Source organism: Hyperolius riggenbachi, chromosome 11, assembly GCF_040937935.1.
Source record: "Hyperolius riggenbachi isolate aHypRig1 chromosome 11, aHypRig1.pri, whole genome shotgun sequence".
Classification (NCBI taxonomy): domain Eukaryota; kingdom Metazoa; phylum Chordata; class Amphibia; order Anura; family Hyperoliidae; genus Hyperolius; species Hyperolius riggenbachi.
In genome coordinates, this window is record NC_090656.1 from 107,997,533 (window position 1) to 108,024,004 (window position 26,472).

Below are 26,472 nucleotides of genomic sequence, written 5' to 3' on the forward strand. Positions count from 1 at the left end.
TATCCTGCTCAAAGAGCAATAATTGCTGATTGTAATTGATATTGTTAGCTATGGAGTTGAAGTAGAGTGTGCTCCTATTCATATTGTCAGTGGTGGTGAGTGTGACCCGATCGGTGACCACCACAGATGAAGGCAAAAGATGATAGAAGAAGGTCAGAGGTGTAGCTATGGGTGAGCAAGGGGGCACACATGTCCCCAGGCGCAGCACTGTAAGAGCATGGCCACCGCACCCCAAGTGAGTGAGAGGCAGCTCCCTGGCTGCCTGAAGTGCCCTTGCTTCTGTCCCTCCCTATGCAGAGGAATGCAGAAGTGTTAGCCCCAGAACAAGGGGGACACATCTGGCTAACTAAACGAGGGGAAGGGAGGCACATCTGGCTATTTAAACAGCATTTGTACATTAGGCTCCACCCATGTCCACACCCACATTCTGACGCATGGCCATGCCATATTTGTCCAGAGGGGAGCGCAAAAACTGTCTTTTTTCCCGCGAGCTGAAAAGCTTAGCTACGCCTCTAAAGAAGGTGACAGATGAAGGCAGAAGGTAACAGAAAAAAAAAACAGAAGAAGGTGACAAAAGACCAAAGAAGACAAAAGAAACGATGCGGTAAAGAGCCTTGTGGGTATGAACATTGCCCATTTCCATAGGCTTGCATTGTTTACGATGGCATCTGCAGCGTATGCCATGCCCTTAAAAATGCAGCAGGTCAGAACTCTGTGTTGCATTTACTGCAATGCAAACAAACAGATCCAAAAATAGCAAGTGGAAGCGCAATCTATTTTTAACATCAGATCCGTTTGCATGTATGCAGCAGAAAACATATTGAGCTGGTAAGTTTTCTGTAGAAGTGGGAACCGGCATAATAGTTGAGAAAGTTCTAATTGCCACATGTTGAGATTTCCAATGTTGTAACTAGTAAAATCTATATAACCTTCGCTGAATGTTCATCTTTCTAGTAAGTAGGACCATCTGTTTGATGGCTCAGCTGGGAATCAAAATTGTGGTTGGCCTCTAGCCTGTGACTCAAACAACAAATGAAATGGGTCTCAGCACCTGCTCTCAGTGACATATCCGTTTACCTATGAACAGATACTTTTTTCTTTCTTTTATTTTTTAATTGTAGGGAAACAAGGACTGATTATAAGATAATTTGATCAGCCCAGCATAACCTGGCAAGAAACTGCAAGAATTATCTAAGTGGAAAATCATGGCGTACCCAGTACTCGCATTCATGGGCAGCTGTTTAAAGAATTAATTTCACACGGTGGCCAGTGTGGGAGTTTAAGGACTGCAGTTGTCAATTTACTGAATTAATTAGTATTTGTTAGTAGGCAAAACAAAAAAAAAAACCTTTTTTTTATTTCTTCAAAATATGAAATTAATTGTTTGACACAAAGATTTATGGCATAAAACCAGACTTAGCTAAATGTGCATATTATTCCAATTGAGGATACAACCGCTTCTTCCTCAGCAACTGGATCTTTTGAGTTAGTTTCTGCAAGATTCTTATGTTTTATCAACAACCAATGTAAGTTGTATCTAAGCATTATACATTGATGTTAAGTAATGTTCTATACACTAAAGGATTCAGCTCATAGTATAATTATCTCTATCTTTCACTATGTATATTACCATCTGAACCTTTTCAATAAAGACCTTGTTAAAAAAAAAAAAAAACAGACATAGCTCTGCAGTCAATATCCCCAAAAGCCCTAGTTCACCCTTTGTTTTTTATAATTGCTGTAATATGTTGTAGAGGAAAAACAAGCAAAAATATTTAGTGTTTGCAATTGAACAATTTAAACTTACTGCTGCTGCAGATCACAGGTAGCCAGCTCCTCACCACTGAGAGGCTGCACTTTCTTCATACTCCTCCTCCTCCTTCTCTCTCTGGCAGTAGGTCAAATAACATGGCACCAATAATTATGTGGTCCACATTATACGATAGGGTCTATGTGATCCCTGTCATGCGGTGGCGGCACTACACTGGAACACACTGGGGCACTGCCCCCACCCCTGGAAACAACTGTGCCTCCGAGTGCCCCTCCTCTCTCTTGTTTCCAGGCTCCAGCAGTGTACACTGAACAGCATAGGGTCTATAAAATAACAGTTGCCTCCAGAGGAAGCCGGAAGTCCGGCGAAACCGGTCGAGGACGCATGTGCTGCGTCCCGGCCCTGCCTACCACGCCGCATGACTCCCTCCTGACCTCCTGCTGAGCCACTGCGACCTGCCGCTCGAGCTTGCCTACCGGAACGACAGCACACCATGTGTCTCCAGCCAGCATAGATCCATATAGCCGGATACAGCTCATGTAAGCCTGTTCAACCTGATAAGATCTTTAGCAGCTATTATAACAAGACTCTGCCTGTTTTTGGTATGGACACGGGTCTTCCAGCGGCTTAAGGCTAAGGAAGATATGTGCCTTACTGAGGTTCACATCTCATGCCAATACTCTCTACTAGTGAGCTGATGAACATTAATGCTGTTGCTGTATGGCTGCCTGCTTGGAGTAATTGCTAACCACCTACGCTGATACTGTTAATGTGTGGACATAAACTAACCACTGCTATGCTTATGGCCGCTCAGAGGAACTGTTTGCTTCGCAGATCCATACCCACATTGGATGACCACTTGTGTTTATGCTATATGGCTGCTGCATGAAGAAAAATTAATCACTGATGTTGGTGCTGCTAATGTGTGGCTACTAATGTGCGGATGCTAGTCATCAACGCTTCTGCTTTCTGGCTACTCAAGGGAACTGTCTTGCTATATTTTCTTACAATTATATATATGCTCCACCTTGGCTTATGGAACTGTGACTGCATGCTAACATCTTTCTTTGAGGGAAGTTCCATTACATGGTTTATTTCCATCATATATATTTTTTGCGCCTTAGCTATCTTTTTGCCGGCTGTTAGGCAGGTCGGGCTGGTGGGATCGTGGGGGCCATTGGGGGGTTGTGGGGAGTGTTTTTGGGGTGGTGGTAGGGGGGTCGGGGTGACACATTTTTTTAATGTACTTTATTTTATTTTTTTTTATTTTTTTATATGTGATTAATTATTTAATAAATTATCTTTAGATTAAAAACAGTTGTTGTTCTATTTGTGCTCGAGCGGGTCATACCCGCCTCCTATCTAATCTCAACAAATTTTTGGCTATAAAATAACTCTCCATGTCAGCCTGAGTCTGTGTAGGCGTTAAGTAAACCAGGGGTCTTATCTATCTGCCATAAATACCTCACAATCCTTAAACGATGCCTTGTAATTAATGCTTCTGGATGACACTAATATTTGCAGAAAAATCTCTCTACCGCCTTCTGATTATGTTCTAACATTGTTAGTCAGCATTAGTCATTGTTAGTCTTTTTTATATAATTTTGAAGAGAACAGGAATGGAGTCTGAAGAAGGCTTACTAGCTGATAGCTTACTGTGTTTCTTTTCAATTTGCCAATAAACTAGAGTTTGTATTTTACAGACAGAAAGTTTTGAGTCAGGATAATAATACTAATTCAAAACTTCCTGTCTGTAAAATACAAGTTCTAGTCTCAAGCAATGCTTAGCTACTAAGATAAGGAATTACACACACAGTGTTTCTGCCCCCTACCCTCCCCCTTGCTTGTAGAGTGGGGCTGGAATTATTTGTCTGTGATCTCATCACACAGGAGCAGATTGCTATCAAGTAAGGATTAAAGCATGCCAACAAACTACCCAAGTACATCTGTAGGTAACCTTTCTTCAATAATAACACCATCATTTGGACAATCTGCTCTGCTCAAAAACCTCTGAGTTTTGTTTGTGACGTTTACATTTGGTTCCTATCATCGCTGAATTAGTTAGCCTTGGTTTTATCTCCTGAGTTATAAGAATATGTAAAACTCGCCATACAAACTCCAATTTTGATCAGCCAAATGGGTTCCACCAACCAGCCATCTTACCCCCTTTGTGCCCCCCCCATGCAGCACGTTTGTTCTTGGGTAAAAATCAAATTACATTGGTAGAAACAGGGCACTGTAATTATAATGATAATCATGCCACTGCTGTGAACGGCAAATCGCTGTCAAATCATGTGTGATCCAAACACATCCAGTGGAGAGGGGTCCTGAGTTTTCATTGCTGTATTGCAAAAAGGAAACTTTGGATAATTTAATTACCATGCACGTGCCCCTATAAATGCATTTCTAAATAAAAATAAATGCATTTAGAAATATAAAGGGTGAGCTAGGATTTCAAAGGGCAAGTCCACCTAGACCTAAGAAAGGTAAAATGTACATTTACTTATCTGACCCTTGTATTGAGTATTTGGTTCTAATATAACAAGAAGTTTTGAATAAGGATGATACCACTTATTGTACTGCGCAGTACAGTGCTGATGATGTCGGCCGGACCACGTGACCCGCGCGGTGGAACGCGCAAGAAGCTGACCAGGATGCCGACCTGAGCCGTGGCGAGGGCACAGGACAACTGCCAGGGGCTGGAGGAAGCCCCAGGTAAGTGGATTTTGCTTTTTTTCAGCAGCCTGGATGTATCCTTTAAGTAAGCCAATAATTAGTATCATCCTGATTCAAAACTTCTTGCTTTTACTGATGACTAACACGTTACAACACTCTACTGGCTCTGAAATGTAATATTTATGCTAGACTCTAAGGGCCCATTCACACTGGCAATTGCAAAATGCGGATGATTTTACCACGATTAACGCGGTAAAATCACTGTACACTGTTGCGATTAGTGCTTTTTAAGCACTGTCATTGCTCTAGAATTGCGGTAAAATGCTTCATGCGCATTTTGCGATTGACAATAATTAATTGCCGGCGATCTGATGTAATCAAGCAATAGTAATTAAAGGGGAACTGAAGAGAGAGGTATATGGAGGCTGCCATGTTTAATTCCTTTTAAGCAATACCAGTTGCCTGGCAGCCCTGCTGATCCTCTGCCTCTAATACTATTAGTCATAGCCCATGAACAAGCATGCAGCAGATCAGGTGTTTCAGACTTTAAAGTCAGATCTGACAAGACTGGCTTCATTCTTGTTTCTGGTGTTATTCAGATACTACTGCAGAGAAATAGACCAGCAGGGCTGCCAGGCAACTGGTATTGATTAAAAGGAAATAAATATGGCAGCCTCTGTATACCTCTTACTACAGTTCCGCTTTAAAATGGAAACGGGATCTTAAAAATATCAGGCATACTAGAAATTTAAGAAACCAAGCTTAGAGATCACTGAAAAACATAAATAATCCTACCTACTCTGTATTTATTACAAATAGACTGTTAGAAGGAGATAAAAGTTTTATCATGCCATAGCAACAGTTGCTAAAGGTCTTTCTTACATAAAATGCAGCCCAACCTTGATTTGTGAATAAAACCTTCCCCCATATCTGCATTAATCTTTGCATTAATCTCAGCAACCTTCAGTACAGACAGCCCAGCCACAGTTTTTGCATAAGTCCTTGTCATGGAGAAATTTTCAAAAGAACAGAGGAATCCCCATGAGATATAGCAGCTCAAAACTTTTCGGTAAGAGGTTTCGAGTCAGAAGATTAATAATACCTACAGTAAATGACAGCAACACAGGAAAAAAACGAATTTATAGTGTATTTTGCTTCTGGACAAATACACAGTCATAAGATAAAGGAATTATGCCGGATAGGTCCTGATAAGAGCTCAACATCCAGCAGAAACCAAAAGAAATATGTGGTACAAGAATGGCCCCCGGAAAATGTAGACATATATAAAACAAAAACAGAAAGGTATGCTAAAAGATTTGTTAAATGCACACCTATTGTAAACTGGAAATAAACGGAAGAGATAAACAATTGTGTCTATCCTCATACTCCTAAATATTATTTTTTTTTAGAATGCCACGGTTTTATTTTTTATTTTTGCTTAAAAACAAAAAAAAATGGATTGAAAGTTTTTACTTTTTTTGCAGATGAATGAAACAGTCTTTTTGTGTTCCAGAGCCACAATCTATGAACTTTAGACCTTATTTATCTACTCCCTGCCCTTAAAGGGACCCTGAGCAGTGAAATGAAATCGGTACTTACCTGGGGCTTCCTCCAGGCCACCATAGGCCGTGAGGTCCCATGGCATCCTCCTGGCTCCTCTCCCGGTCCCGCTGGTGACGTCATTACCGGCAACACCCGGGCCGAGTGTCAGCCTAACACTTTCTGACCGGTGACGCTCTGCCTTATCACACCGGCTACTACGCGTCATCACGGTGGCCGGCATGACAGTCCTGTGCATCTGAGGTGGCCGCCGTGATGATGCGTTGCTGCCGGTGTGATGACGTGTAGCTGCCGGCGTGATGACGCGGAGCATCACCGGCCAGAAAGTGTTGGGCCAACACTCGCCCTGGGTGTCACCAGTAATGAAGTCGCCAACGGGATCGGGAGAGGAACCAGAAGGATGCCATGGGACCTCGCGGCCTACGGTGGGCTGGAGTAAGCCCCATGTAAGTACCGATTTCATTTTCATCTACTGCTCAGGGTCCGTTTAAGTCAAAAGATTTATGACTGTAATTAGTTATCAGTGAGAATTGTCATTTGCATACCTGAATTCTTAACCCTCACAGTGAGTAAAAAAGGAACACAGTCTAGACGTATGTATGCTTGGTACATCTTAATCTCATCATGTCACATGTTAATTCAGGTACCTTTTAAGTGACTGTTTTTAAAGGACATCTGAGGTGACACAAGGGTATTATGCTTTACTATGAGGTTGACAGCATAGCTGCCTCTCTTTGGCAAGGTTGATTTTCAATAGTGTCCTATACAGTGCAGGGCCAATATTATATTTATTTTTGATTCTGAATTGCTAAATATCAATATGGCAGTATGATAGTGTCAGAAATTCAAATCAAAACATGCAAGGTCCAACACAAACTCATACAGTTCAAATAGAAATCAGAATTAGAACACCAACCTAGTTCTGGGGTTTAATTTAAAAAAAATGAAACATGAACTATATTTCTAAATCAAATGGAGTTTGATGCCAACTGGTGTAGACAATTGCTGTACATCTTGAGTTAACTATCATTGTTAATCTCTAGAATATAATAGCAAAAACTGTCTGCACTCCAAAGTGTGATCAAACAAATAATCCTTTACTAATGCTGCTAATAAAACCTCAAACATTCTGAGACAGCTTGGCCCGTATGCAATGAACTTTTCTCCTGGGAGGTCTCCCAGTAGATCATTTTTCATCTTCTCCGCAAAGTACCTTTCAGCACTTCACAACTTAAAAAGTTCCAAAAAGTGAGTAATAAAGAAACATCAAAGTTATTTTTAAGCATTTTCTTGCTTGCTGGTGTATTAAAAATATTTTCTTGGGAGAAAACTCAAGAGAAATTGGGCCATATGCAATTCACTTTTTCACCTGAGTTTTCTCCTGGGAGATAATTTTTCATCTTCGATTTAAAGAGGAACTGTAACGACAAAACGGCCCCTGAGGGGTACTCACCTCGGGTGGGGGAAGCCTCCGGATCCTAATGAGGCTTCCCACGCCGTCCTGCGTCCCTCGGGGGTCTCGCTGTAGCCCTCCGTACAGCCGTGACGCAATATTTACCTTCCTGGCTCCTGCGCAGGCGCTCTGATGGCTGTCGGCGCCGAAGTAGGCGGAAATACCCGATCGCCGTCGGGTCTGCTCTACTGCGCAGGCGCAAGTTTCCGGCGCCTGCGCAGTAGAGCGGACCCGACGGAGATCGGGTATTTCCGTCTATTTCCGTGCCGAAAGTCGCCACAGCGCCCCCGCTGGAGCCAGCAAAGGTAAATATTGAAGCTACAGTCGGCTCTGTCGCCGTCTGTTCGGAGGGCTGCAGCGAGACCCCCGTGGGACAGAGGACGGCGTGGTAAGCCTCATTAGGATCCGGAGGCTTCCCCCACCCGAGGTGAGTACCCCCCAGGGGAGGTTTTTGTTGTTACAGAGTCTCTTTAAAAAAGTTTTCCAGCACTTTTTCACCAAAAAAGTACCAAAAAGTAGGTGAAAAAGGAATATAAAAATTATTTTGAGTATGTTCTTGCTTATTTTATTGACAAGTTTAAAAATATCACCTAGGAGAAAACTCAGGTGAAAAAATGAATTGCATATGGCTTATTATCTAAAAAAATATATCTAAATACACACACACACACACACACACACACTGCTCACACACACACACACTGCTCACACACACACACACACAGTACACACACACACACACACACACACACACACAGTACACACACACACATACAGTGTACACACACACACACACACACACACACATACAGTGTGTACACACACACACACACACACACACACACACACACACACACTGCTCACACACACACACACTGCTCACACACACACACACAGTACACACACACACACACACACACACACACACACACAGTACACACACACACATACAGTGTGTACACACACACACACACACACACACACACACACACACACACACACACACACACACACACTAAACACCATCATACACATCATTGTAGCCACTGGTGATTCATATATCAGTGAAAAACCCCACAGCAAGGAGAGGTGGAGATCATGGCTGCATGCTATTTCAGAAGAAGGCCTTTTAGATCCATAAATAGAGGACTATTTATCCCCATGAGCTAAATGCCACTAATTCCCTCAATCAACTGGAGTAGGGCCAGCTGACTTTATTTACTTCGATTACATCATTATAAGGTATGTTCTCTGGGCATACACAAGATCCTTTAAGGTGCCCATACACTCGTCAGATTAGCAGCAGATAGATCATCAGATGGAATTCTTATCTATCTGATGTGTAAAAGGAACATTTTTTACTACAATAGAATTCCAATAGATTTCAGTTTGAAATCTATTGAAAAACGATCTGATGGCATTTTTTTTTTTGCCATCAGATTTCCATTAGGGCCAATGCAAAATGATAAGCAATCTCAACAGATCGACCTAGATTTTCCACCCTGCAAGTTCGATGGAAATCCATCGAAATCGATCCAAATCGGCCGTCGATTGGTGGATTGGCCAACCGTTTTGCAATCGATCGATCAATCGATCAATCGATTTTGATCAATTGGCTGAGTGTATGGGCCCCTTTATTTGTCTACTAGCTGATGGCCCAGCGTTGCCCGGGTATGTATTTGGCTGGTGTTGGCTCCAGATTTGAGGCATCAATAATTTGCATTGAAATGAAACAAATCTGATTGGCTGTGTCTCCAGGGTAGAGGCTTGTGCCATTAACAGTGCAAGAATGGCAGCAATGAAATATTCTCCTTGAAAATCAATAGGTGAATTTTGATTGTCTTTTGTAGGCTCCACCCACTTTTCTTAATATTAATCCCAGTCACCCAGTGACCAATTGTGCAAAGTTTGAGAACCCTACCATTAACAGTGTAAGAATGGCTGTCTCCTTCCCTCCCAAAGACGGGCCGCTCCATACTGCACATACGTGAGCACGTTTCTTCACAAAGACAGGCCGCACTCTCCCAAAGACAGACCTCTCTGTACTGCACATGCTCAAGTACTCTCCCTCTAGAAAATGGGACGTTCTCTCCCAACGGTGATTGGGGTTGAGAACAGATGTTTCTCATACCCCGATCACAGAAGGACAGGATTACGGCAAATGTGATCGGGAGAGACGCGACGATCGGGAATGGCGGCGGTAAGTAAACAGTGCGTATATATACATCCCTGAGGCTCTAATTCATGCACAGCACATACTTTATCCTTGGAAAAAGTGCTTGTGCACAGAGAAAAAAACTCTGTGTATAAATAATTAATACAGTCGTGCCACTGGCATTACTGAGAATCTACCATGCGGAGATGGACTGGTCCAAAAATTTTCAGCTTTACTACCTACTGCAAGTGTCAGCAACATAATATAATGGTAACATGTATAATGCATTTTACTCTGGGAGTAATGTATATTTATTTTAAAAATTATTTAATTTAAAAATTATAATTTTTCGTGATAGTTGTCTTTTAACAGTGTAATGTAAGAGTGACTGTCTAAAAAATGTGTGTCAGTCACTAGTCCTTCTTGCAGCATTAGACTCAGAGATTTGGAGTGGTTTATGCAGATACAGTACACTCTTGTTGTTGAGATGATCTAACAGTTGAATGTGGCTTTAAGTTCAGCCAGCGAAGAAAAAAAACTGAATCCATCTTACCACGTTTTATAATCAATGTCAGTACCAGCTATGGCTGACCACACATTAAAGAGTAACTGTCAGGCATAAAATCAAAAATCAATTTTTTATTTTTATCTGGTAAACAAGTAATAAGGATGCTAAGCAGTCAATGCAAACGCTAAAAATCACTCTTATTTTTCTTCTCCATAAAAGCCAGTTTCCCTGGCTCGTATTTGGTTCATCTGCTGCACAAAAGAAATTGCAGGGCATGCTGCATTTTTTTTTCTTCTTTACTTTCCCTTCTGACTTAACTGATGCAGCCTGATTGGCTGAAGCCTCTTTCCCTCTTCTCTCCCCCTCCCACACCTCTGTTCCTCTCTGTTCTTCTCTAATTGGTCAATAATTCTCAATGCACTTTCTACTGCAGACCTGGGTGGGAGTGTCTGAAGACTGGGAGGAGGGTGTGCAATAATACACAGACAGAGTAAGGGAGGAAATGATGTCAGAATTGGCTTCAAGAGAGACACAGACAAAATGGAAAATTCTAAGAAGGATTTTCTCTTTTTTTACTATAGAAGAATCACTAAAATCAAAATGTGAACAGTGCAATACATATGTTATGTAAGTAGTGCAAGTATTTATCTACTTGTAATGTAGGGTTTTTTTTCTGAGAAAGTATGGCTGACAGCTCCACTTTAAGCAGACCACGCACAATACAACATTTATTCAATTAGATGTTAGATTTGATAAAAACAAAACATTTAAAGGGATACTGTAGGGGGGTCAGGGGAAAATGAGCTGAACTTACCCGGTGCTTCTAATGGTCCCCCGCAGACATCCTGTGCCCGCGCAGCCGCTCACCGATGCTCCGGCCCCGCCTCCGGTTCACTTCTGGAATTTCTGACTTTAAAGTCAGAAAACCACTGCGCCTGCGTTGCCGTGTCCTCGATCCCGCTGAGACATGGTGTGAGACATTTCCGAAGATATTGGCGTGGGAACATTTTTTTTAAAGGTAAGTATTCATGGTGAATTAAGAATAATAATAAAACACTTTTTTGTGGTTGTGTTTTTATTTATTTTAACCCTTTGTAGAAATGGATAAGGGGTACAATGTACCCCTATACTCATTTCTCCTGGGGAGGGAGCTGGCATCTGAGGGCCCCCTTCTTAAAGTGGACTCACAGATGCCACCATGAACCTCCCCCATGGGTGTAATCGTCTCCACCTCCTCCAGGGGCACCGGAGGTGGGGAAGAGCCCCTTGTCCATGGATTGGGGGAGAGACTTTGCCGCCTCTCTCCTCCAGAGCCCCCCCATACCATGGACCATGTGGGCTAGTATAGCTCAGGGTGCGAAGCCCCATGTGGCCGGGGCTCCGCATTCTGGCTATCCCAGTCTGCATGGGGGACAAGGGGTTAAAGAGGCTCGGGAGGGGGAACCCCATGTCATTTAGTTTTTTTGCCACACTGAAAAAAAATACATCTATATACATGTTGATGCAATTTAAATGCTGTAAAATGACAGAAAATGCAACATTTTCCCTCTAACTTTAACATCAATTTTGTCAAAAGCTAAAAGGTCTTTTTAAAAAAAATTAACATACCCTGCAAATTTGGTGTTTCTAGCACGTAATGGGGCTTTGCTGTTAATCGCTAATTATATATAATATATAATGGCAGTCGTAATTATGACTCCTAACCCGGAATTAGGGTCCGAATACAGCTGCAATTAGGGGTGTATTCGAAATTGCTATCTGTAATCGCGGCAGATCACGAATAACGATTTTGAGGTCATAATTGCTGAACTCGTCCCGTAATTACGGTAAAGCAGTAATTACAAGATCGTAATGAGAATAAAAAAACAAAGAGCAGTAGGTAAATGGAATTTGATTTTGTGGCTGACAATCCGGCTTTAAGAAACACGATTAGGTGTCAAATGGCATTCAATTACAGGTGATCCACAGCACAGTGAGCACACACTTTGAGAGACACTTCTCGACAGATAGCATGACCTGAAAGGAACACAAGACTGGACTGTATTCAGGCTAAATGATACACACAGTTAAAATTCTACCAACATAGGGGCACATGCAATTCACTTTTTCTCCTGAGTTTTCTCCTGCAATGGACAAAGTACCCAAAACTAGGTGAAAAAGTACTATCAAAATTATTTTGAGTATTTGTTTGCTTGCTGGTAGTTTTAAAGGCATTTTTTAACAAGTTGTGAAAATTATCAACTTGGAGAAAACTCAGGTGAAAAAGTGAATTGCATATGGCCCCTAGTCAGAGGTTTGTTATTATAATAGTTTTTACTTACCAAGGGTTGGATCATATTCTCCAATAAACCGTTTAGTGATGAATCTCACAGTCATTGCTATATCAGAGGGGGGAAAAAACATTGCCTTATTATCATACATTGGCATTGTGATGTTGGGCCCTTTTCCACTGAAAATTGTGAATTCCAAATGCACTGCAATGGCAATGGCGAATTTACAAAAATGTTAACACTTTTTTTTATTCCTTGGTGGTACGGTTATGTTTTTCCATTTCACTTAGTTGAAAAAAATGTTAAACAGGGAAATTCGTAGAAAATTGCATAGCACCACATTTGTTATGGGATTTTTAGCAGCGAAGCGATTCTCCAAACCCTCCCAAAACTAGATAGGAAGCTATTCAGTGGAAAAGGGCTATTGACAAATGCGTAGTTAATTTCACACCAGTATCATCTAGCAATTACTAAGCCTTTTATACCAAAGACAGAAATAGAGCATACATGTTGTTCCTTTCAGACGTCTGCACTGAACCTCATTTATTGACATTTACGGAAGATGAATTGTCTCAGAGATTTTAGAAACGCGCTTCTGGAAAAAGCTTATCATAGTCTGCTTTGTTACAATTGGCAACACTGCAACACTTGAGACAGTTTTTACATCAGATACAAGAGCTATTTCCTAATCATGTTCTATAGTCTGAAATTAGTGACTCTTGTTCGTAGTATAATATATATTTTTTCAGTATACACTCAATGATAGGTCTAAATATGTCTATAGGGGAGCGAGACAGCGGAGAGGACACAGGCACCAACTGATGTTGCCCAGATATAAAGCTATCAATTTATGTCTCATCTGATCTATTCTAATAATCTGTAACCTACAAATTTCTTTCTTAGAAGCTGATACCCAAATAGAAGAATAAAGGTAAAGAATAGTTTCCAATAAAACCTAGTTTCCTGGTCAGAATGGTACCTGCCTGCTACGTAAGTGGCAATCAGCTATGCCAATACAGGTAGTCACCGGTTAACAAATGAGATAGGGACTGTAGGTTAATTCTTAACTTTAATCCGTTCATAAGTCAAAACACTGTGCCATCTCTGCCCCCTGAACCTCCTCTTTGCCCCCCCTGTACTTCCATTGTCCTCTTCTGTGCCTTCAGTGTCCATCACCGGGTCACCTCTGCCCTCCCCCCTGTTCCCTCAGTGTCCCCCTCTCTACCACCTCTGCCTCCACTGTGTCCAGGGCCAGATTTGTACCTTTTACCGCCCAAGGCCCAATATTACCAGCCGACCATGTCTAACAGCATCGTACCCTGCCCTACCTACATACACCTCTGAGGACAGTCAGTGGCATGCCAACAGGGATTAGATTGTAAGCTCCTCTCAGGGCAGTAAGTGGCATAACAGCAGGAATTAGATTGTAAGATCTTCTGAGGGCAGTTAGTGGCCATAATTTACCATAATGGTACCCTGCAGTTTACTTTAAATTCTACCCTCAGTCTCTCTCCTCTGTCCTGCTGCAGCCAAGCCCCTGGTCTAAGCACCATAATCAACTAGCAGTTTAGCCTGCACCGGCCTACCTAATTGAACTTAAGTTGGCTGCAATGGCACCTCCACACATGGATGTACGCTGCCGCCAGTGCGCTCACACAGAGCTGATCTTCCTCTGCTCGGCATAGTCGTCCCTCTAGTTTGGCTGCCCAGGCTGGCCACATACTCAATCAGAGATCCTGATCAGCAGTGGCCCGCAGGGATGAGAGAGAAAAGAGCGAGTGACATCTAACTTCCTGAATTTGAAGTGTACGGTGGGTCCCGACTCCCCACACATCGTTTTACTCTCTCTTAACCCTGCGGGTTGCTGCTGATCAGGAGGTCTGATTGAGTATGCGGCCATCCAGCTCAACCAAACTAGTGGTGCAACTGTGCAGAGCAGAAGAAAACCAGCTCTATGCGAGTGGGTGGCAGCACAGGAAAGCCTGCGGCAGCGCAGAACTGCATGTACATGCGGGCAGGATGCCGAGGCCGGGCAGTGCAGGTAGCAGGGTAATAACTTGGCACCCGCCATAGGCAAGGGCCTTGGTGGCCTGCCCACAAATCCAGCCTTGACTGTGTCCCTCTGCCTTCACTGTGTCCCTCTGTACCACCTCTGTCCCTTCCCCCTGTGTGCCTCCTTCTGTCCTCGTGCAGATCGTGTAACATGGCTTCTTCTTCAGGCATGTTACAGAACTGGATCAGAACCAGTTCTGATCCAGTTCTGTAAGATGCCTGAAAAAGAAACTTAACAGTTTCAAAATCTTGCAAAGAACTCTTGTACAGTTAGTCATTAAAGGTATCACCTAAACAACTTTTGTTGTTATGTCTTGGGATTCTCTCCATGACTACGTAATATGTTGGCACTTTATGAATAAAATATGTAAATAAAATAAATGACTAATATCGGACCACACACAACTGGCTTAAGGTACTAAGACTCTTATAATGTTTTTCACATAAAGAACTGTGGTTCTTATCATAATATGTTTAGTGTTTAGTGAAGCTCTTATTTAAAGACAGTAGTAAGGGGCTGGACACAAAAACGCGCTTCTGTTCCCTTTTCAGCATCTGTTACATTGAAGTGCTGCTGCAAAGCGGACAGAAGTGCGTTAGTGTGTTCAAAGTTGTGAAAAGGCTTTCAGTTAAAACACGTATAATGTAAGCTGGGCCATAGGAAGACATAGACATTACTTTGCCCATCAGTTGTCCGTTCAGGTCTAACAGACAGCAACTCATTTAGTGTAAAAGAATAAGGGTCTATCCAGCCCAAAAGCTGTTCCTAACCCTACGCTACAATAGAGACAAATGTTTGGCTCCATCCTAGCCAAGGCACCTGCTACACAGAGTTTGTATGTTCTCTCCATGTCTGCATGGGTTTCCTCCGGGCACTCTGGTTTCCATCCCCAAAACATACAGTTAATTGGCTTCCCCTTAAATTGGCCTTAGACTAATACACATACACTGCATGAAACCTACATAGACATATGACTATGGTAGGGATTAGATTGTGAGCTCCTTTGAGGGACATTAAAGTGGTCTAACACCCAGCATTTCAACTTTGCTTTAAAAGATTGCTTACAGCTTATAAACTATTATGCCAGATTTTTTTTTCAGCAGAAATTCACTGAATGGATTAAACATGACATTTTAGTGCTGCATTTAGCTAGAAATGCTCCTCGTGCTTGCTTGTTTAGTTACAAATGTATCTATCTACAATGTAACAAACAAACACTGCTCTTAGAGAACAAAGAGGGCTTCCCTGGCAGGCTTTTCAAAGGTCTATTTGTATAACAAATAAAGATACATTTTGTAACTAAAGATAAGAACGGATGCGGATTCCTAGTTAAATCCAACACTAAAATGTCATGTTTTACCCATTCAGTGAATTTCTGCTTAAAAAAAAATCTGGCATAATAGTTTGTAAGCTGTAAGCAATCTTTTAAAGCAAAGTTGTAATGCTGGGTGTTAAACCGCTTTGACAAGACAATACACTTTATACAGCACTATGGAAGATATTGGCGCTACATAATACTAAATAATAATAACAATCCCTAATTAATCTACCAGTTTTTTTTAGAACATCTACAAAATGTCTATCACCAATAGGATAACAGAAGTGCTTCCAGAATTTGCTCTAGAAAGAATTGGATTTTGCCTTAAAGTTAAATAGATGAAAGAAAAAAAAATCAGAAAAGTCAAACAGATTTCTGAGCATTTATTCCCAGTGAAGTATGATCAAAGACATAGGACAATAAACTTTGACAAGTTAAGCTGTGCTTTGAATAGTTAATGAAGAATAAGCTGAAACTGCACTCGTTATAAGATTAAATCTGGTTAATCTGTCAGTATGCCCTGATATACCTCCCATGTGTTTAAGAACCAGCAACACACATAGATAATAATACCCAGGGACCCCTGATGCTGTCCGAGGCTCCCCTGGATCCTCAGCATCCTGTTACCTAGGTCAGCACATGTAAATTCTCCACACCAGCATTTGTATGACTGTTCTGCAAAAGCAACAGAAGATTTTCAAGTACAACAGTCACTGGGGCTGATTTACCTAGCCTGCTGCAAAGGCAACCAAGGCAAAAGGAGGTCAGCTGTCCAGAGAAACCAACTGTGTTTCAGCTGTTAAATAAACCAAATACATTTTATGGTCGCTCTTAGAAACTGCTTCTTTTCAGCATCAGTTTTCATTGCAATGATCTTGGCAAATTCAATTTACTGGGACTTATTAATCCTTGGTACCCTTATGCTGGGTACCAAGGCCAACATGTTGGAAATTATATATCTAACCATCTATCTGCCTAGCAATTAGGCATTGTTCTACTCAGCAGGAGATAACCAGAAGACAATTCACCGGAGATATTGACCAGTCTCTACAGAAAATAATCTAATTACAGTAAATCTAACAGAAAATCTAACAGAAAAATCTAACAGAAAATTGTATGGTGTATTCCTAGCATTATAAGGGCTGGTCAGGTGCTCTGGACAAGTGACTCAATTTTTCGCCAGTTTTCCTTTCACTTGTCCTTGGTGGGGTTTATCTGAATTTCCTGCTGCCAATTATGTAATCTGGCCTTATCATTCACCTTGCTGCAAGGTGATGAGGCCAGATTACATAAATGATGTCATCCCTTGACCCATAGGCTGGGTCAAGGGATGACCTCAGTTGAGGTCTGATGCTCAAAGAGGACACACAGTGCAAGCAAAGCAATGTATTTGCAATCAACAAAGAACACTACAAACAAGCTAACAACACACTAAATGAGCTCCAGCTAATTGCGTGATACCAAGATTCTTCAAGCCTTCCTCAAGTTCCTCAAGAAGACTTCTACTATCATAAAATACTTTTAGCAACCTAATAAAGTAATGGATCAGCATGGCGGTCTGGAAGAAGGAGAAGGAGAAGAAGAAGAAGAAGAATTCCACTTACTTACAAATATGCATTAAGTCATGAGAGGATAGTGAGCTTCCTTTTTATCTCAGGTGACCTACTCTCAGAACTGGTTATGGCGAGATAAAAAAAACAACACAGGAGTAATGGGAGCCCAATCTGGTGTAGTATTCTAGTAAAAGCAATAAAGTCAGTAAGTAACAAACTGAATACTCACACTTGCAGGTTGCCCAAATTGCAACCAGTATCAGCACTTGTGGGAAAGTATCTTCCCCAGGTGGTCTTGAGGTGAGGTTGTGGTTGCTTCTCCAAAAGTAGAAATTTTAAAACCAAGCTTAAAATTTCAAAAACCCAACCTGTTTTAAAACACATTGAAGATACTAACTGGAGGCTACCAACAATGTATACAATTATTAAAATACATTTAATCATTTTATAGATCCCAACTGTTCAGTTAAGTTTTCACAGTTTATTGAAAAACAAATGGACAACGCGTTTTGTAGCCTGGAGACACTTCTTCAGGTCAATATAGGCCTTAGTGACAACTGTTGGGTGCTCTTTATTGATCTGTTGCCAATTGCCATCTATGAATTGAGCCAACATCTTTCTTCTTTTTATAAGGCTTTTAATTAATTTATAGTTTTTTGGGTGCCTCTAGTCAGTATCTTCATTTTACTAAAAGTAGGAGGTGCTTTGTGCTGGATAATTCAGTATACACAACCACAAACATGATGATGCTCTGAGAATTCTTATGACCAAAGAGGCACGTATGACAACACTGAAACACACAAAAAAAATAAAGCTCTAGTCTAAGTGGCTCTCAACAGGCCGGGGAAAAAATCCCTGTCTCTAATTGTCATTAAAAACAGGATGAGTTCCACATAACACAAATATATACTACTGTATTTATTTTCCCAAATAGCCAAATAGCATCAAAAATCTCCACAATTATATTAGCCTCACCTCCTCTTTGGGGATCAACCCCTTGTTGTTAATATGCAATCCACTGGCTAATGGCTTTGTTTTCTTATTAGATATTCTATACATGGGGTAACATTTTACCCTGATTATATCATTATGCATGGGGGATGGATAAGTATTTGCAAAGACTAGTACAGTATAAATAAAACTGTAACAAAAGTGAACCGGTTATCCAGTAAACTAGACTGTTAAAATAATTAGGTATTCTGCCTGGTTAACGTGGAAGATGTTCCTCATTTTCATTTAGGCCTCTTTCACAGTGGGACGTTAAAGTCGCACGTTATACAAATTTATAATGCAGACTAACGCACAGCAATACAAAGTCTGTGCGACATTCACAGTGCACACGTTGCGTTGTGTGTAACGTGTAGCAATATTTAGAAAATGCTGCATGCTGTGCGTTTAGCAATACATTTTCTGTGTTATGTGTGTTGCACATGCTCAGTAATTTTTTTTATTTTTTTTTATGTAACGCATGTGCCGTTTTTGTTCCATCAGTATGCGACGAAAACAGCGCACCAAGAGACACATAACGCAGTGCAAAATAACATCCAGTTTCATAACCTACATGCGCTGCGTTAGGGGCACATTGTGCGACTTTAACGTCGGATCAAACGTAACGTCCCACTGTGAAAGAGGCCTTAATGTACATTGCACCTGCATGTGTAAATCAGCCCCTCAGAGATAGGGACAGATTGACAAACTTTTTTGAGGAGGGGACAGTACAGAGGTAACTACTTCTATGCCTGCCCAAATAGGAGAAGTCTGAATCCAACCTGTGGATCTCTTACTATCACCTGCCCGCATTTAGTTATACTTGAATGAGTTTTTATGGAACAGTGTTAACCCGTATTTGTATTTAACAACCTTGGTTTTTCATTATGCTAAATCCAACATGTCCTGTTATACTGCATTTGAAATGCTTTGCTCAGTGTATGAAATGTTATAGATGGCTGTGATAAACACTATACAAAAGCAAATTAAGTGACATAATGATTCAAATATGGTGGATTTCTATGGCCTAAACTCAATGGGACATATTCTTGATTGTATTAAAAAAGGAAAAACAGCCTCCTTGCTTCCACAGTGGCCTAATAGAACTTGGCCTTAAATGGAATCTGAAGTGAAAATAAACTTATGAGATAATGAATTGTATGTGTAGTACAGCTAAGAAATACAACATTAGCAGCAAAGAAAAAAACCCCACATCGTCACCAGTGCAGGAAGAGTTAAAGGATACCCGAACTGACATGTGACATGATGAGATAGACATGTGTATGTACAGTGCCTAGCACACAAATAACTATGCTGTGTTCCTTTTTTTCTTTCTCTGCCTGAAAGAGTTAAATATCAGGTATGTAAGTGGCTGACTTAGTCCTGACTCAGACAGGAAGTGACTACAGTGTGACCCTCACTGATGAGAAATTCCAACTATAAAACATTTCCCTAGCAGAAAATGGCTTCTGAGAGCTAGAAAGACTTAAAAAGGGGGAATTTCTTATCAGTGAGGGTTACACTGTAGTCACTTCCTGTCTGAGTCAGGACTGGGTCAGCCACTTGCATACCTGATATTTAACTCTTTCAGGCAGCAGGCAGAGAAAGAAAAAATGGAACACAGCATAGTTGTTTGTGTGCTAGGCACTGTACATACACATGTCTATCTCATCATGTCATATGTCAGTTCGGGTATCCTTTAAGAAACTTCACTTGTTATCTATGCAAAAGAGCTTCTCTGAGCGGACGTCTATAGTGCAGTTTTCTGAAGCACTTTTACTTCAAGAAACAGTGAAAACAGATTCAGATAAGGTTTTTACAACAGTTGAAAGGGTTATTAGCTCTGCTCTGTTTTATAGTTTAATACAGAGTGTGGTTTGTAACTTGTATTTTTGACAGAATGATGCAATGTTGTTAAAAAAAAAGCTGTATTACAGAAAATAAAATAGTAATAGTAATTATCCGTACTACACATACAATTCATTATATCATAAGGGTTTTTTTTTCACTTCAGTGTGACTTTAACACCAAATTACAATGTTACAAACCCTAAATTCCACAATACACATACAACAAAGGCACACAAAATATAGATTAAAAGAGGGAGAATTACTGGAAGAAGAGGGTTAAAATTGTGGAAAGAGGTTTAAAATAAGTAAGGGCTGAGACACACCAGAAAAGCTCCCCAAAGGCTAGAGGTTTCAAAAGCTCTTCCCAATGTAATGCTATGGGTTTTTTAACAAAACCTCATCGCTCCAGTGTGCACAGACACATAGGATAACATTAGCAGGAGGTTTCAAAAACTCAAAACGCTCAGAAAATCTTCTCTGGTGTGCCCCAGGCCTAAGGGATGTATTTCTTTGTTTGTAACTACACCACTGATGGGAGCAATGTAGATACCACTGTCCACTGATCACAAAGAAGGCGTTTCCACTGTTTAGAAACACTGGGCCTGGTCCAACCAATTCACTTTTTCTCTTATGCCACATACACACATTAGTCTTTGGAAAATGAAAGATCACAGACCAATTTTACCACCCTTCATGTAGTATGAGAGCCATGCTCTACACAGTCTATTCTATGGAGCTGAACTCCTCATCAGAAAAAAATCTTTGCAAGATGCTGCACACAAAGATGCTGCACAGACACAAAAGATCAGTATCTGCAAAAAGATCTGTTCCTCCCAAAGATCCGTTCCTGCAAATTGCATTCATAGACTATGAGATCTGCAGATCATCATACACACCTTGTTTAACAGACATTCATCTGCAGATCAGACAATCATCTGCAGATATGAAAATCCATCCTGGTGGATCGGATCTGCAGATGAATGTCTGTTAAACAATGTGTGTATGAGGAACTGCAGATATCATAGACTATGAATGCATTTTGCAGGAACGGATCTTTGGCAGGAACAGATCTTTTGCAGATACTGATCTTTTGAATGTCTACAGCATCTTTGTGTGCAGCAGCTTGCAAAGATTTCTGTCTGATGAGAAGTTCAGCTTCATAGAATAGACTGTGTAGGTATGGCTCTCATACTACATGGAAGGGGGTAAAATTGGTCTGTGATCTTTCATTTTCCAAAGACTATGGTCTGATGTGTGTATGAGCCTTTAGGTTTTCTCCAATGCGATATTTACATCAATCAATAATTAATAAAATGCCTTTTAAGCCACGAGCAACAACCAAAATTAAATACTCAGCATAATTTTGACAGTACTTTTTGGTACTTTTTCAATAACAATAACAATAATATTTATATAGCGCTTTTCTCCCTTGGGACTCAAAGCGCTGTGACCCTGCATTATGCAGTCTCAAAGGCTAGGGAAAAGAGGTGAGTTTTTAGCCTTTTTTTTAAAGCTGTCCAGAGAAGGAGCCTCTCGTACTGATTGTGGAAGTGAGTTCCATAGAGTAGGAGCTGCATAGGAAAAGGCCTGAGCACCAAACATTAAGTGTATCCTGGGAATAACCAGCTTCATCTTGTTGGCAGAGCGGAGGGTGCATGGAGGGGCATAAAGTTCCAATAGATCCACTATGTATTTGGGTCCCATGTGGTGTAGAGCCTTGAATGTCAGCAGGCAGATCTTAAAATTGATTCTCCATTTTACTGGCAACCAGTGAAGAGTTTGCAGTACTGGGGTGATGTGTGAGCTGCGGGGGGCATTGGCTAGGAGTCTGGCTGCAGCATTCTGTACTAGCTGTAAGGGGCGCAGAACCTTATCTGTAGATCCGATGAACAGGGCGTTGCAGTAGTCTAGGCGGGAGGATACAAATGCATGAACCAGGACAGGTAGGTCTTCAGCTGGGATAAGGTGTTTGATTTTCGCTATATTTCTTAGATGGAAGAAGGACGACTTGACGACAGCTGATATCTGCTGTTTGAGTTTTAGATTTCCATCCAGGATCACCCCAAGGTTTCGCACGGAGTCTTTATACTGTACAGTATCTCCCCCAATTGCTAGTTTGAGGTGGTGAGCGTTTTGAACTTTATCCATCATGTGTGGACCACCTACCACCAACACCTCTGTTTTGTCAGAGTTCAGCCTCAGCCAGCTGGTGTTCATCCAATTTTGTAAATCCACTAGACACGCATTTATGGATGCTGATGGGTCTTGGGTGCCAGGCTTGAAGGACAGATACAGTTGTGTGTCATCTGCATAACAATGGTATCCTAGGCCATAGTTCTGGATTATTTTGCCCAGTGGGAGCATGTAGACTGCAAAGAGTAATACAGAACCCTGTGGAACTCCATAGGGAAGTGGTACTGGATTAAAGTAGTGTGTGCCCAGACATACTTGCTGTGTCCTGCCAGATAGGAAGGTCTGAAACCAGCTAAGAACAGTACCCCTTAGGCCACAGTAATTCTTCAGTCGCTGGATTAGTATTTCATGATCCACAGTATCAAATGCTGCAGACAAGTCAAGAAGAATCAGAATTGAGCAATCACCCTTGTCCCTTGCAGTAAGTAGATCATTCATTACTCTGACTAATGCCGTTTCAGTGCTGTGCCTTTTCCTGAATCCTGACTGAAAAGTATGAAAAGATGTTGTTATCTGTAAGCCTGACTTCCAGCTGGTTGGCGACTGCTTTCTCGATAACTTTTGATAGAAATGGTAAGTTCGCCACAGGTCTGTAGTTGGTTACAGAATCAGGATCTAGTGATGGTTTCTTCAAGAGGGGTTTTATGATTGCTTTCTTTAGTTCTTCTGGGAAAAGTCCACTTTGCAAGGAGCACTGAGTGATTTTGTGAAGTGCTGGTCTGATCAGCTCTGGGCACTGCATTAAGGACCCAGTTGGGCCAGGATCCAGGTCGCAGGTAGTGGGGCGGAGACTTTGAATGAGAACTCCAAAATCTTCTTCACTCAGAGTGTCAAAGTCTTGCCATGGTGGTACGGTAGTAGGCATATGCAAAGTCCAGTGGTCAATTGATGTTGTTGGTGTAATGCTGGCACGGATAGCAGACACCTTGTTTGTGAAGAAGGCAGAGAATTCTTCACACCTTTCCCTGGAGAATGTGGTTGGGGCTTTTAGGCAGGAAGGATTGCAGAGTGATTCCACTGTGTGGAAGAGTTGACCAACTCTGTTGTTGGCTGTAGAAATTTTGTGAATAGCGAAGTGCTGAAAATGATTTTAAAAAGAAGATAGAAATTATCTCCTTGGAGAAAATTTAGGAGAATAGGAGAAAATTTGAATTGGATTAGGCCTCACTGTGTCATAACCACTGTGACTGGATCCCTCAATGATCACCAGGCAGATTAGCAATAATTAATCAAGGCCTGGGACTCACTACAGATCGCTGATCGCAATCGCTAAGCAGTTTTGCTAGCATTTTATAAATCAGCGTTTTTGTAGCAGTTTTATTTTAGTGCTAGCAATTGCAAAAGCATTTGTGGTTAATGATTTGCAGTTTTTAAGTTCTGCAAGGGATTTTGGGTAAGCTGGTGGTTTGGCTAGCGATTTTGCGTTTGTAAAGCGATTTTGCAGCAACTATATACTTAACATGAAATCGCAATCGCGAATGCAATTTGGTAAAATCGCAAAAGCTCCAATGGACTCATCTCCATCCACTTTCATTGCCATAGCAATTTTTTTAATCACCAGTAATCAGTGGTGATCCCAAATCACTACTGAAAGCACTTTAGTAAGTTAGGAGATCTGTGGTAAACTCTACCACTGTACAGAGACAGAGACCATTCCTGGACGGACTCTGGGTGTTAAGAGTTTAAATTTAGAACATATATTTATGACATGCGCGTACGTGACTTTCAAGTGCTATGGAAAATCGGGTGCAGGAAATTAGCCAATAGTAAAATATTGGTAAATTTACAGATACTCTACTATTTAGTTAATGTTAGTTAAGTGTTAAATGTTTAGTTAAGTGTTAATTTTCATTAGTAAAATATCAGTAAACTGATATTTTACTATAGCTACACCTAACCCTATGCTCACACAAAACCTTCCACTACCTATGCTTAAAGAGAACCCGAGGTGAGATTTAATTATGTTAGTGGGGCACAGAGGCTGGTTGTGCACACTAACACCAGCCTCTGTTGCCCCATGGTGTGCCTCCAGGACCCTCCTGTGCGCCGCTATACCCCCGCAGTGCTGGCAACACGCAGCGTGTCGCGAGCACAATGTTTACCTATGCCTGTCTGTTAGCACCGCTCCCCCGCCTCCTCCGTATCGGCGCTACCCGCCCGCGTCACTTCCCTCCAATCAGCGGGAGGGAAGGGACACGGGCGGGTAGCGCCGATACGGACGAGGCGGGGGAGCGGCGCTAACAGACAGGCATAGGTAAACATTGTGCTGGCGACACGCTGTGTGTCGCTAGCACTGCGGTGGGTATAGCGGCGCGCAGGGGGGTCCTGGAGGCACACCATGGGGCAACAGAGGCTGGTGTTAGTGTGCACAACCAGCCTCTGTGCCCCACTAATATAAGTAAATCCCACCTCGGGTTCTCTTTAACCCTAACACTAACCCCTCCCCACCCCCGATGCTGTCTAACACTAAGACACCCCCCCCCCCCTTCCTGGTTGTGCCTAACCCTAACCTTCCTGGTGGTACCTAACCCCCCGAAAGGTGCCTAACCTTAACCCCCCCTGTGGTGCCTAACCCTAAGACAACCTCTCCTGGTGGTGCAAACACCCAAAAAAAAGCGACAATTACCAGGTGCCCGAATTTCCCCTTTGAGAAAAACCCACAAAAAACTATAATTATCAGGTGTCATCTGGTGCCCAAATTTACATTTTGGTGCCAGGTTGCTGATGTTTTCAATTAAGGTCTATGGCGGAGAAGCCGCATGCACCCGATTAGCCTGATAACAGCACATACATATATTTATAAGGATTACAATACATAAATTGTTAAACAAAAATCTACACTTACCCCTTAAAGCATCTGTACTTAGAGTCAGGCATGCTGCTATCCTATATACTGCTATATAACACATCTCTAGCATTCCCTTTAAATTTCCCAGCAATCCATCTGCATTATTTGGCAGCCTGCTAGGAAATGCATCTTTGATCCTTACACCAAAATGTGCACTTTCTTTGCAGAAAAACAAAGTGATTATTCAGAAAGGCTGAAATGAGTGCCAGTTTCTAGATACAACAAATGTCCTGGAATTGTGGGCCGCTTGTGCATTCCTTCCTGTGGTTGGAGAGTCTCTGCCTCTGCTTTCTGCCAGCACAATCTGCTATTTATCAAGCAGGGAATCTGCCTCACAGCTTACTACAAGGTCATCAAACAAATGATCTGATATGTTTACATTGTTTATAGGATTTGTTAGTTGTATCTATCTAAAAAACAGTCTCCTGCTAACATGTAAATCGCCATTCCCTTTCCATCTATGGCCCAGTGCACACCAAAACCGCTAGCAGATCCTCAAAACGCTAGAGTTTTTGGAGCAGATTTCAGAGCAATTCTAGGCATGTTTAGAGACGTTTTCTAAACAAGCCTAGCGTTTTTGGGAGCGTTTTTATGTAGTAGATTTCATATATTGTTACAGTAAAGCTGTTACTTAACAGCTTCTGTAACAAAAACACCTGGAAAACAGCTCTGATGTAGCGTTTTCCAGAGCGGTTTGCATTTTTTTCCTATACTTTACATTGAGACAGAAACGCTTTGGCAAACCGCAAACGTGCAGCAGGAGGCACGTTTGCGGTTTGCTAAAAACCTCAAACTGCTGGTGTGCACCATCTCATTGAAATACATTAGCCAATCGCTTTCACAGGCGGATGCGATTGGCGGATTGCTGCTAAAACCGCTCAGTGTGCACTCGGCCTATCTCATGATTGCCTTTTTCCTTTTCTCAGAAGGACAAAATCAGCCTGCTTACGGTCTACTAAAATTTGTGTTTCAAAGATTTTTTTATTGTTTTTAGTTTTACAGGGTGGTAAGACAAGTGAAAATGACATATTGACATTGTCTACAGTATGTACTTCAAGTAACATGAGATGCAACAGTGCAACACATGGGAGTAAATAAACAACAACAACAAGAATTGGGGCTTGATTCACAAAGCGGTGCTAACCTAGTTAGCACGCCTAAAGACTTTGGGCATGTTAAGTAGGGTCCTAACTAGGTTAGCACCGTTTTGAAAATCAACTTGCGTGCACTGTGGTGCGACGATAATGGCGTACCCAATGTGCCTATAAGGTCGCACC

General features: G+C 41.6%; 1 protein-coding gene across 6 annotated transcripts in view; it reads right to left on the reverse strand.

Moving 5' to 3' along the window:
* Nucleotides 1–26,472, reverse strand: part of LOC137538517 (ras-related and estrogen-regulated growth inhibitor-like) — a 210,448-nt gene that overhangs the window by 90,216 nt on the left and 93,760 nt on the right. For 4 of the 6 annotated variants that reach the window (XM_068260741.1, XM_068260742.1, XM_068260739.1 and 1 more), the window contains one exon: nt 12,445–12,501. The exons of 1 other annotated variant lie outside the window; for it this stretch is intronic. In XM_068260741.1, the coding sequence (XP_068116842.1) occupies nt 12,445–12,499 (55 nt within the window). In that variant the 5' untranslated portion in view covers nt 12,500–12,501. Of the gene's footprint in view, nt 1–12,444; nt 12,502–18,292; nt 18,356–26,472 lie in introns of those variants that run through there. One more of the 6 variants, XM_068260744.1, reaches the window with a different exon arrangement.